The 13,480-nt window shown below is 41.1% G+C and overlaps 2 protein-coding genes across 4 annotated transcripts in view; one reads left to right on the top strand and one right to left on the bottom strand.

Annotated features, from left to right (window-relative positions):
• Positions 1 to 2,225, top strand: part of adarb2 (adenosine deaminase RNA specific B2 (inactive)) — a 221,513-nt gene extending 219,288 nt beyond the window's left edge. Inside the window, exon 10 of the mRNA XM_060869592.1 lies at positions 1,687 to 2,225. Coding sequence (XP_060725575.1) covers positions 1,687 to 1,863 — 177 coding nt within the window. The 3' untranslated portion in view covers positions 1,864 to 2,225. The remainder of the gene's footprint in view (positions 1 to 1,686) is intronic.
• Positions 2,226 to 6,974: 4,749 nt separating this feature from the next.
• Positions 6,975 to 13,480, bottom strand: part of wdr37 (WD repeat domain 37) — a 46,571-nt gene continuing 40,065 nt past the window's right edge. For all 3 annotated transcript variants that reach the window (XM_060869576.1, XM_060869574.1, XM_060869573.1), the window contains 3 exons: positions 9,651 to 9,785; positions 9,419 to 9,533; positions 6,975 to 8,851 (listed from right to left, as the gene is read on the bottom strand). In XM_060869576.1, the coding sequence (XP_060725559.1) occupies positions 8,720 to 8,851; positions 9,419 to 9,533; positions 9,651 to 9,785 (382 nt within the window). In that variant the 3' untranslated portion in view covers positions 6,975 to 8,719. The remainder of the gene's footprint in view (positions 8,852 to 9,418; positions 9,534 to 9,650; positions 9,786 to 13,480) is intronic.

Below are 13,480 nucleotides of genomic sequence, written 5' to 3'. Positions count from 1 at the left end.
CTTCCTTCTTTCATTCCTTCATTCCTTGCTTCCTTCCTTTCTTCTTTCTTTGCTTCCTTCCATCCTTTCTATTTTCCTTCTTTGCTTCCTTTCTCCCTTCCATCATCCCTACTTGCTTTCCTTCCTTCCTTCCTTCCTTCCTTCCATCCTTCCTTCCTTCATCCCTCCTTCCTTCCTTCCTTCCTTCCTTCCTTCCTTCCTTCCTTCCTTCCTTCCTTCCTTCCTTCCTTCCTTCCTTCATCCTTCCTTCCTTCCTTCATCCTTCCTTCCTTCCTTCCTTCCTTCCTTCATCCTTCCTTCCTTCCTTCCTTCCTTCATCCTTCCTTCCTTCCTTCCTTCCTTCCTTCCTTCCTTCCTTCCTTCATCCTTCCTTCCTTCCTTCCTTCCTTCCTTCCTTCCTTCATCCTTCCTTTCTTCCTTCCTTCCTTCCTTCCTTCCTTCCTTCATCCTTCCTTCCTTCCTTCCTTCCTTCATCCTTCCTTCCTTCCTTCCTTCCTTCCTTCCTTCATCCTTCCTTCCTTCCTTCCTTCCTTCCTTCCTTCCTTCCTTCCTTCCTTCCTTCATCCCTCCTTCCTTCCTTCCTTCCTTCCTTCCTTCCTTCCTTCCTTCATCCTTCCTTTCTTCTTTCCTTCCTTCATCCTTCCTACCTTCCTTCCTTCCTTCCTACCTTCCTTCCTTCCTTCCTTCCTTCCATCCATCCATCCATCCATCCATCCAGATTCGAGTTTTATTGTCATGTGCACAGTTAAAAGACAATGGTTTAGACCATACAGTGACATTCTTACTTTGTACGTCTTTCTTTCAAAAAGAAAAGTATTAAAAATCCCCCCAGTTTACAGAGTAAGACTTAAGTAAGTGCTCAGTGTGTTGTGTGGTATCAGTCAGTGGGGGTTATGGGGTGTGAGGTAGTGGTGTTCATCCCTCCTCTCTTTGCTTCCCTTCCACTCTCTCTGTACAGGATGTGAACTCTTCATCTCTGAACTCTTTTTTCTTGGTTCTTAAGAACGAATCCAAACGTCTGCTGTGATGTTTTTTTTTTCACTCCGTAAAGTTCCAGTCGTTTTTTAAACCCTTACACGTCACACCGTCAGCGCCGACATATTGCCTTAACATCAACGCTCTCGTAAATTTGGAGGTTTGGTATTTTTTATGATCTCTAACCATAACTTAAACCGAAACAGTATGAAGTCTGAGTTTTTACCGAAAACAAGTCAGGATGTTTGTAATGAGTTTCACTTTGTGAGAAAAACAGAAAAGCACACGGCCTCATCATGGTAGTGTACAGAAGAGCTCCGGCTGCTCTACCAAATGGTGGCAGTTAAAGTCTAATGACTGTAGAGCTGGTAATCATCGTGAAAAGCACTTGAGCAGCCTCCCATGGCAAACGCTCGGTGAGCACAGTGAGAGACGCACGAGCACACACGCTAATCTCCCAAGAAACTTTACTTTTCTCCATGCCTCTTCTTCATCTGCTGCACCTCTCTATCTCCTATCTGTGTCTGTGTGTGTGTGTGTGTGTGTGTGTTTGAGAGAGACAAAGAAAATGCACCAAAAATCTCACAGAATGTTCAATTGCTTGTGAAATTTAAATGGGGAGATTACACAGCTGTTGAAGTTCCCGCTTTGTGCCGGCTCATTCGTTTTTGTTTTGCTCTCTCACTCTCACTCAACTTCTTTTTTCCGCAGCTGGCAGCGAGCGCTCCGGGTTTGAGCACCGACCCGCTGACGTACGGCGAGGCCAAGCAGGCGGCAGCATCCTACCAGACCGCGAAGGACCAGTGGGTGCGAGCGCTGAGGGAAGCCGGGTTAGGGACCTGGGTCCGAAAACCGGCGGAACAAGAGCACTTCCTGCTGACGCCATGAACGACGTGACAAAGTGACACAGACAAAATACCTCGCTGTACCTAAAGAGCGAGAGATTGAGAACGAACATGAACGTAAATGTAAAGACTTAGTATCCCTGATTGTGAAGAGGAGGAAAAAAAAAAGGGTTTCGGAAACGACAATTCATTTTCACCTTCGTTCGTCCGCTTTCTCTATTCACCTACAGCTGTCACACTCCACTAAATGTGTGTGTGTGGTGTGTGTTAACCTTTGGCAAAGTGAAAGGCAGCATCCATGTTGTCATCACTGGCCTGTTTCCGGATGCTCGGCCCCTGTAGAGTTCTTCGCACACCGTCCAATTAAAGGCGCTGTCAGAATGATGTGCCCCTCCTCTCTCTCTCTCTCTCACACACACACACACACACACACACACACACACACACATATATACAAACCTTACCTTCTTTTTTTTCCCCTTCATCAAGCACACAAGCTCTCCTGCTCTCACCTCCAACAGAAAAAAGAGCAGGAGGGTGGTTTGACATTGCAGCGACAGGTTAATTCAAGCCCTTTTGTGTGCAGCGCAGGGAATATAAAGAGACGAGTGGAGGAAATAGTGACAAGCTAACATAAATGGTGCCATTAAAGCACGGCAGGTCTGTACAGAGCGCTCGAGCTGCTACACCGCGTCGCTTTAATACCTCTCCGCTCATGACATGTCCTTGTTTTTTTTTTTTTCATTTATGTTGCTTTACTGTGTATTTACTAAAGGCACACGGCAGGAGCGCTGACCCACGCTAAAAGGGAAAAGGGGAGAATCGGACACAGAGGAACGCTGTGGAGGAGAAATTCTATTTGTTGGTGTGAAGTATACAGTATGGCATTATTGTTATTGGGCAAATCCCCATTCATGAAGAATAAAGTAGGTATTGAGAAGAGAAGAGAGATGCAGGCGGATAGCCGTAGCCTTTATTATTACACACTGGGGTTTTGCCACACGATATTTTTGCCACATGAGGTTTAATTATTATTACTACACAGTCGTATATTTTATTTATTTATTTATTTATTTAGAATGCTGTTACTACCTAGTCATGAGCTCAGCGTTTTTATCAGGCGACGCACAATATCAGAGGACCAAAGGTAGACAAGATTTTAAAAAAATCCTCCTTTAAGACTAATTTTAATTAAATAACGTAGTCATTTTAGGGTAAATAAAATCATTACAATAAGACATGAATCTGAGATTTTGTTTGAAACTAAAATGTTCCATTTCATGTATTCAGGAAGGAAGAAAAAAAAAATAATTAAAAATAATATTAAAATTCAAGTCAGATGGTAAAAACTTAAAATCAATTAATAAACGTTGGGGAAAAAAAAGCAATCAATAAATACCGATTTTGGTTTAAGATTCCAGCAGCCTGTTTTATAACAGGACATAAATATGATTATATATATATATATATATATATATATATATATATATATATATATATATATATATATATATATATATAATCTTACAAATCTTACTTCTCTGTGTCATTTTGAGAGAAGATAAATAAAACTGAAAATAAAAATGTCTCCTTATTAGAGGAAAATATCAACACATGACAAATACAATTCTAAAACTCAAATGTTAAAATCACAGGGGGAAAAAAACAGGGAAAAAATGTATAAATAAATACTAAAATTAGTCTAAATATCACCTTTTAAAAAAAATCTGAAATTTCTGCTTCATATTAAATGAAGGAAATTAAATCATATTTATAAAATTATTATATAGAGTTTTTCAAGTCCAAAAATTTTATTTTGTGGGAAAAAAAAACACTGATAACGGTCTAAGATGAATTTCTATATGAAATAGAATAAAATAAAATGACATTTTATGTTTTAAAAAATTACAAAATATTAAAAATGTATTATTTCTTATTTAGAATAATGGTTTGTGTTATCATTCGAACTGTAGAACTTTATTATAAAACATCAAATATTAAAACACACATCGTGTGTACAAAATTTTTAAAGATGATTAAATGTCTATTTTCTTTGCTATTTTGAACCTTTTTGTCATTGACGATACATATATTGATATGAATTGATGTAAATAAATAAAAAATCAATTTATATATTAGCTGTTTGATCATAAGATCACATGTCAATCGAACTAAGTGGGTGGGATCAGCTCTTACAATTTATTTACGATAAAGCTAATAAAGAAAACAAATATTAAAATTAAATTTTCAACATTTCATTTCTACTTTCATCCTTTGGAGTCTGATAAATAACGAAAGCCTGATGATTTCTTGTCTATTTCAGATTTTGAGTTTGGATTTGAGATGAAGCAGAGTTTCTAAACGTGTCCTAGCTGTAAGAGCGACACCTAGTGGTGGTTCTACGAACATACCCTCAGTCCTGTGGGTGTTGGGATTTGTAAATGAGCCCTCTGAGCTGTGCATGATCACTTCTCTTTGCCCCCCAATATCAGTGTATTTTCCTGAATCTGTGATTAACTGTAGACTGATATGTAATAGGCTGATGCAGTAGATTAGGATGGAGAGTCTCGTCCTCCATCACGGTCTTCCCCGGTCTTTTAAAACCTTGTGCTAATCCACGTAGAAGCTACGATAACGAGCGACGATCCACATCATCCCTGCTGTATCCACACTCCTTTTTTATCCTTCGCTACTCACAGATTTCCTCCAGAAAGTCCAAACCGATTGTCTTGTTTTTTTTTGCTCTTAATTCCCCTACACAGGTTACATCCACATCAACGGTTCGTCAATGAAAAAATCACGAAAGTCAGTAGTAGGCATGTGACCGATCGGCAATATTGTAATATTCTCTGTATATTTTGTAAACTTTGTAAAAACAATGAGGTAAAAAATGACAAAAAAAAATATTGAGGCATCAAATTAAAATGTATATTTAAATCTGCAATTATTATGCTGCTAAGATCTGTACATTGCACTTGAGTTGTACCTTAAAAGTGAATGTTTATGTGAATAAACTAAGCATAAAAAAAAACTCAAGAAACATTTCTGTCTTCATGCAGGTTCAGACGATTAAAATGTTGTGGAGCTGCTTGGATGAATATTCATGTTAACACCCACTGAATGTACATACGGTGAATGGTTTTTACTTTAACACCGGAGTTGATTTGAAACATTTCTGCTTTTATAACATTATAGTCAACTTGGTGGGCAGAAGATTTTCAGTCTGAGGATTTTTACAGGAAGAAGTTTGGACGTTTGAGCGTAGTATAGACTTGACCAAAACTTTAGAAGGAACAAAAATCAGGTGAAAATCTGAGGGATATAAATGCATATATTATTAATATACGCATATACGCACATACATGCGTTTATTTTCAGACTGCTGATGAGAAAGTTACATTTTTATTAAGAAAGTTAAAACCACACACGGTACAAAAGCAATAAAACACTTCAGGGTGTGCGGTTAAATGCTCATGGTACATGACACGTAACCAGGAGGCATGGCTGACTGACACTGGAGACTCCTTCCATGAGAAACTCACCGTATCAAACATTTCACAGACTTCATTCTGTGTATGTGGAGCGTCCCAGTAAAGATGTTACTATTAAAATAATAATGAATGATAATGAAAATTCATCAAAACCTTCTGACCAATGAGAATCAAGAATACAACCTTCATCAGTGATGACGATCACGTGGCCTCTGTGTGTGTGTGTCAGTACCAGTGAAAGAGGCGTGGCCTCTGTGTATGTGCATCAGTATCAGTGAAGGGGGCGTGGCTTCTGTATCAGTGCCATAGAAGGGGGCGTGGCCTGTGTGTGTCAGTATCAGTGAAGGAGGCGTGGTTTCTGTATCAGTGCCATAGAAGGGGGCGTAACTTGTGTGTGTGTGTCAGTACCAGTGAAGGAGGCGTGGCTTCTGTGTGTGTATCAGTATCAGTGAAGGAGACGTGGCCTCTGTGTGTGTGCATCAGTATCAGTGAAGGGGGCGTGGCCTCAGTGTGTATCAGTAACAGTGAAGAAGGTGTGGCTTCTGTATCAGTGCCATAGAAGGGGGCGTGCCCTGTGTGTGAGTGTCAGTATCAGTGATGGAGGCGTGGTCTCTGTGTGTGTATCAGTACCGGTTATGGGGGCGTGGCCTCTGTGTGTGTATCAGTACCAGTGAAGGAGGCGTGGCTTCTGTGTGTGTATATCAGTATCAGTGAAGGAGGCGTGGCTTCTGTGTGTGTATCAGTATCAATGAAGGGGGCGTGGTCTCTGTATGTGTATCAGTACTAGTGAAGGGGCGTGGCCTATGTGTGTGTATCAGTATCAGTGTAGGAGGTGTGGTCTCTGTGTGTGTCAGTACCAGTGAAGGAGGCGTGGCCTCTGTATCAGTGCCATAGAAGGGGGCGTGCCCTTTTTGTGTGTGTGTGTGTGTCAGTACCAGTGAAGGAGGTGTGGTTTCTGTGTGTATCAGTATCAATGAAGGGGTGTGACCTCTGTGTGTATCAGTACCAGGGAAGGGGGCGTGGTCTGTGTGTGTATCAGTGAAGGAGGCGTGGCCTCTGTGTGTGTATCAGTATCAGTGAAGGAGGCGTGGCCTCTGTGTGTGTATCAGTACCAGTGAAGGAAGCATGGCCTCTGTGTGTGTATCAGTACCAGGGAAGGGGGCGTGGCCTCTGTGTGTGTATCAGTATCTGTGAAGGAGGCGTGGCCTCTGTGTGTGTATCAGTACCAGGGAAGGGGGCGTGGCCTCTGTGTGTGTATCAGTACCAGTGAAGGAAGCGTGGCCTCTGTGTGTGTATCAGTATCAGGGAAGGGGGCGTGGCCTCTGTGTGTGTATCAGTATCAGGGAAGGGGGCGTGGCCTCTGTGTGTGTATCAGTATCAGTGAAGGAGGCGTGGCCTCTGTGTGTGTATCAGTATCAGTGAAGGAGGCGTGGCCTCTGTGTGTGTATCAGTACCAGGGAAGGGGGCGTGGCCTCTGTGTGTGTATCAGTATCAGTGAAGGAGGCGTGGCCTCTGTGTGTGTATCAGTATCAGTGAAGGAGGCGTGGCCTCTGTGTGTGTATCAGTACCAGTGAAGGAAGCGTGGTCTCTTTAATTCAGAGCAGTAATCAAGTACATTTAACAGTTTTAATGCAACACAAATGTCTGAGAAAGTCACACAGTGTTCACCTTCTGACAATGACGTTTATTTACACGTTGTAGTCATGTGGTACAGATGTGTTTGAATGTAACACATTATCTCTAGGTTCACTATACACATTTCCACCATCACAGCATTCATACATTATTATAGTTTCTATTCAGACGTCTCAGATACACTATAGCTGTGCGGTGGGTTTATGAAAACACTCCAAATTCCAGAGCACATCCACACGATGGTGTGTGAAACGTCTAGTCCAACATCAATAATAATTTAGTCTCTGGTGACGGCTCTTGTCCTACAGCATTATATAAGACATCAGTACACTGGATCTAACGCGATGTTTAGCCTCCTGTCCAACAGGGGATAAGAATCGTGCCAAATTAAACATGACACATACATCGTTTAACTTTATTCATAAAAAAAAAAATACGCCATTAACACGTTCACATTTTATATTTTTCACTTCGGAAGATCAAATTACACAGCGATCACAACAGCATTTTATTTTTAGATCTGACAGACAGCGAGATTTTTCATGCAGAATGAATAAAGCAATACTGTTCTTTAACAGAAAGTGTGTGTGTGTGTGTGTGTGTGTGTGTGTGTGGGTCTTTTTTTTTTAAATGACTATATTCTATACAGCACATTGTATTGTGTGCAATAAAAATCTCTGTACAACCAGCACAGGAAAGGAACAAGATACTAAAGAGCGTAATGCTGAAGTGTGACTTAACAGCGCAGGAGCTAAAGCTGTGTGTGGAGGAAGCTAAAAACAAGGATTTGAAGCGTGTTAGCATGTAGCAATGTTATATTATTATATCAGAAATATCGTTCTTGATTTCGTCAAACCTTGCAAGAAAAAAAATAGGACTGTCAGAATTTTCTAGAACTTAACGTAAGTATTTGAGACATTCAGGTGAATACGGGTGGGTGAAACGGCATAAAATTCAATTGTAGACATTTTTTTTTATTTGATTAAAGTTAAAAAATATAAATGAAAAAAAAAAAATCAGCTGAGAGATTGATGGAGTCGAATATAACGTAAACGGTAACTTTAATACAACTATAAATAAATAAAAAAGCGCATTACTGTAACAGTGTAAGAAGATTAAAGCACTTGTATGCTGTTAGAGGACAATAATAAAGTTTGTGTTGTGATGCAGCGCATCACGCCGTCCTGTCGTTCGTTATTTTCCTCTAACAGCCTGCCTCGTTTGTATTCGTCGTATTAATCTTCACTCTGAAATCTTCCCGGAAACAAAAAAAATAAAAATAACAGCTAGTAAAGGTTTAAAAGGTTGTCGGCCAATCGGATTCCTGTTGCTAGGCAGATTTAGCGTAGCCGTGTAACATTGATTTTATTATTTATTTTATTTTATTTTAGTCTCTTGTACTAGAGTGTCGAGAATTGTGCGAAAAATTGTATCACGATGCTGCTGTTTATGGTTCACCGGTTGGCATGTTGCCAAATCACCCACCTGAATACCTGAAGGAGGAACTGAAGCAAATCTCTCACACTGACTATACGACGGTCCACCTGACTGATGTGAGTCAGCGTTAAACTGTGTGTGATTGTCATGTTAGCAGTGTGTGTGGTTCATATTGATGTGTGTGTTGTCATCATTCACACACACACACACACACACACACACACACTTGGGGTTCAAGAAATCAATACACCAATGTGTGGTTTACTGTGCTTTCTCAAGCATTGTGTAGGTATGAAGGATTAGTGTGTGTTTGTGTGTGTGTGTGTGTGTGTGTGTTCACTTGTCCTGCAGCAGTGCTGGAATGTTGATGTTCCAGCCGATGGCCTGCCGATCGAAGCCACATGTGAACAGGTTACACGCCTGGTTCTCTTCGTTCCACACTGAGCAGCACACCATGCGCCGATGACCCTAGACACACACACACACACACACACACACACACACACAAGGTTAGGAAAAGCACAAGGCACATACTGTAAACACACATTTATGCTACACAAACACTTTTATGCTTGACAAATACCTAAAAACTGGATTAAACACAAACACGCATTTATGCTACACAAATAAACCATAATTCTACACACACTTTTCTACACAAACAATTCATAAAGGTACACAAACATATGTACTTACACAAAAACAACAAACACACAAATTGTAACAGAATATGTTACACAATGCAACACAAAGAATATATGCGTTTATATACCCCTTGAAGCCACACACACCCCTTTGCAACACAAATAGACCTTAAAGCCACACAACTGCACCTTAATGCTACACAAGAAAATATTTGCTACACAAACACACCTTGGTGTTACACATACATATGGAACAGTAATAAATCTAACCGCCATAAAATCACACTTTCTCACTCACACACACACACACACACACACACACACACACATTCATATGCTAGACAAACATCTGATATACTTTAATATCACACAGACACACAAAGACACATACCTGTCTGTTGCTGCGTGGGAGGCGGGCCAGTCGAACCCCGGTCATATCAAACAGCCGGACCTGTCTGTTGTCGTGTGGCAGGGCGATGATCCTCTGGTTCGCTGAGACACTTATCCTACACACCAGGAAGAAAGAGTCACATGAAATCTGAATATTTGACAAAATGAGCGTCTTACACACATTTCCTGATACTAAACTCAGCACGTCGGCTCTGACACCGTCTCAGTGTTACCTGTTTACAGCAGAATCTGTGCGGATGGTTGCTATTGGGGACCTCATGTTCTTCAGGTCCCACACCTTGACAGTACGATCATCGCTGCCAGACACCACGTTGTCTCCCACTGTAAACACAGCTGACGTCACCGTGCTGCAACACACACACACACACACTCACATCAGAATGGCAGTCTCCTTCACTGATACACACACAGAGACCACATCTCCTTCACTGATACTGATACACATACAGACACCACGCCTCCTTCACTGATACACACACACAGAGGCCACGCCTCCTTCACTGATACACACACAGAGGCCACGCCTCCTTCACTGATACTGACACACACACAGAGGCCACGCCTCCTTCACTGATACACACACAGAGACCACGCCTCCTTCACTGATACACACACACACAGAGACCACGCCTCCTTCACTGATACTGATACACACACAGAGGACGTGTTAATATAGGATCAGCTTTCCAGCGCTGGAGAGAACTGAACGTCTTCCGCGTGAAACGGAGATAAACCTTTCATGGTACAACACACAGTACTACAAAAACACATTTGTATTACCATAGTATTACTCATTGTGTTCATTTATTGATAAAAATATCCCCTCGGTCAGCTGCCCCCAACAGGTTCCACCGTAATATTCAGTTGTCTGGGTTATACTTGGGTTATACTTGTCTGGTGTATATGTGGGCGGAGCTATCAATACAGGGGTGGGACCCATTTGGGTTAGGGGCGTGTTTGTTTTGGTGATTTCAAATGTCAACACTGGCTTTCAAACAACGGAGACCGCACCTTTAAAGATGTCTGCCACCTCAGCAGGAGACTTGGTCTTCAGGCTCTTGATTGATCAGCACATTGGTCTGTGGTTGAATCTTTGACACGCTGTCAGAGGTCAGGCTGCATTTCAAATGAAGGTTGGGTTTGCTGGTGTTAATTATGAATTATTAAAAAGATGTGACAAGACTTTTGTCTAAGCAAAGTCTGACCTTTCTGTCCTAATTAAATAATTAAAAATCGAGGCATGATAAGATTTTATTTGGGTAAAATAAGCTTTATCTAGAGGTCTTTGCCTTCATATAAGCCACTTCTGATTCCAAATGATCACCTAGAAGTCAAGTTATTATTTGTTGTTCCTACAACTTGAATAGGCGACAAGACTTTTGTCAGGGAGTGTACAGTAGATCAGGTGAAGTGTCTCCAGTACAAGTCCTGGTGTACGAGCGGTTACCATAACAACAGTAAAGCATCAGGATTTTATTGCATTAACATAATCCTGTGTGATTTGAATAATAATAGTCATAATCAAATACTTGAATATTAATATTAGACAGAACGCACATGACTAGCAAACAATAACATTAAGTGAACAAAGAAATGGTGCAAAAATAGCTGTGATTGGCTCACATCCATCTTTCTATTATAAGATAAGTGAATAAAAGGGTCATTGGAAGCCCTGTAGATTGCATGACCTTTGACTTTTCCTTTATTTGGTTAGCCATGTAGCACCAACAATTTGGATGCTCATTTTTGGGGAAGGCGTCAAGAGAAGGCAAAAGTTCAAACTGACACTGAATAGAGGATTATAAATTCAGTAGGAAACCAGTGCTTCTTCCAAACTTACACACACACACACACACACACACACACAGAGGTCAGCCACACTAATTTAATGGACCGAATATTTCTAATCTACTGTGTCACTCTCCGCTAACATTCTGCCTCCTCTCATCTTCCCTCCTCCCTCCTAGTTGAGTTGGCAGAATTACAAAAGTAGAGAGAGCGAGCGAGAGAGAGAGAGAGAGAGAGAGAGAGAGAGTGAGAGAGAGAGAGAGAAAGATAGTGTGTGTGTGTTCTGTGTTCTGGGAGGTTTCAACTTCATCCTCTGTTCTGCTTCCTGATTTAAATTAGCACAGTCCAGGCTAGTCGGCGCAGTAGCTGCTAGCTTGGCTAATTTGAATTGACATGATATCAAGGTTTAATTAGGGCTAAATTCTGCCACATTAAGGGATCTGGGCCCGAGCTCTGCTGGTGCTAATGGCTGCTCCTGGCATGCTCTGGAGCGGCTCACATCGAACGCGAAGCGTGGAAACACTTTCTGACATTGCGCCGTGCCACGGGAGCAGGCGAGTGGGGGGGAGGGGCGGGGTATCAGAAGGTTGGGGTAATAGATTAAAAGCTTGATTAAAACCCTATTAAAGGTCTGGCGGTATTTTGGTAAATGTTCCGTGTCCCCTGAGAGCCAATGACGAGCAAGGTCAAGTCTCATCAGGAGGGAAGGGGAAAGTTTGTGAGTACGAGGGTGAAGACGAGTCGATTTCACAGCAGTAATAAAGAGATGATAAAGAAATATGGATGAGGTTTATTGTAAACGCTACAGCTTGTCCTCATATCTTTTACTGCTGAAGTTTTCAAAACTCTTCATTGTTTTGGGATGAATGTAGATTTTTTTTTTTTGGCCTCAGAATTATTTTGAGTCTGATATACAAACAGACAGTAAAAAAGACAGAGCTAGCCAGACAGATATACAGACAGACAGACGGACAGACAGATGTAATCATAGTTAGCCAAATATACAGCAGTTAGACAGAAAGACAGCCAGGCAGTCAGACAAACTGTCAGATAGATACACAAACAGAGAGTAATACAAATATACACACAGACAGCCTTGACAGACAGTTATACAGATATATAGACAGACAGATAAACAGACAAACAGACAGACAGAGAGTTATCTATATATATATATATATACAGACACACACAGATAGACAGAGTTGTCCAGATATACAGACAACGTTAACCTGGTATAAAAGACAGACAGACAGACAAACTTCACCAGATATACAGAAAGACAGATAAGAGTTAACCAGATAGACAGATATACAGAGATCCAGACAGACAGATATATAGAGATCCAGACAGACAGATATACAGAGATCCAGACAGACAGATATATAGAGATCCAGACAGACAGATATATAGAGATCCAGACAGACAGATATACAGAGATCCAGACAGACAGATATATAGAGATCCAGACAGACAGATATACAGAGATCCAGACAGACAGATATACAGAGATCCAGACAGACAGATATACAGAGATCCAGACAGACAGATATATAGAGATCCAGACAGACAGATATATAGAGATACAGACAGATATACAGAGATCCAGACAGACAGATATACAGAGATCCAGACAGACAGATATACAGAGATCCAGACAGACAGATATACAGAGATCCAGACAGACAGATATACAGAGATCCAGACAGACAGATATACAGAGATCCAGACAGACAGATATACAGAGATCCAGACAGACAGATATACAGAGATCCAGACAGACAGATATACAGAGATCCAGACAGACAGATATACAGAGATCCAGACAGACAGATATACAGAGATCCAGACAGACAGATATACAGAGATCCAGACAGACAGATATACAGAGATCCAGACAGACAGATATACAGAGATCCAGACAGACAGATATACAGAGATCCAGACAGACAGATATACAGAGATCCAGACAGACAGATATATAGAGATCCAGACAGACAGATATATAGAGATCCAGACAGACAGATTCCTAAATAAAAACTAGAAACCTGTTTCAGAGAGACATCCCTATGCTCATTCTATTCACAGCAAAACATCCATAATGCTCTAATATACTGCTGAATTCTCAAATCATTACATGTCTTCATTTAAGAGCTTAATGTGTGTGTGTGTTTGAATAGCGAGTCACACGCCCATGGTGAGGTGAGAGGTCTCCAGGCTCTCAGTGAGCAGACACACAGAGTACAGCGAGGCT

The sequence above is a fragment of the Tachysurus vachellii genome, chromosome 5 (genome assembly GCF_030014155.1).
Source record: "Tachysurus vachellii isolate PV-2020 chromosome 5, HZAU_Pvac_v1, whole genome shotgun sequence".
Classification (NCBI taxonomy): Eukaryota; Metazoa; Chordata; class Actinopteri; order Siluriformes; family Bagridae; genus Tachysurus; species Tachysurus vachellii.
This window is presented reverse-complemented; position numbering and strand designations above follow the sequence as displayed.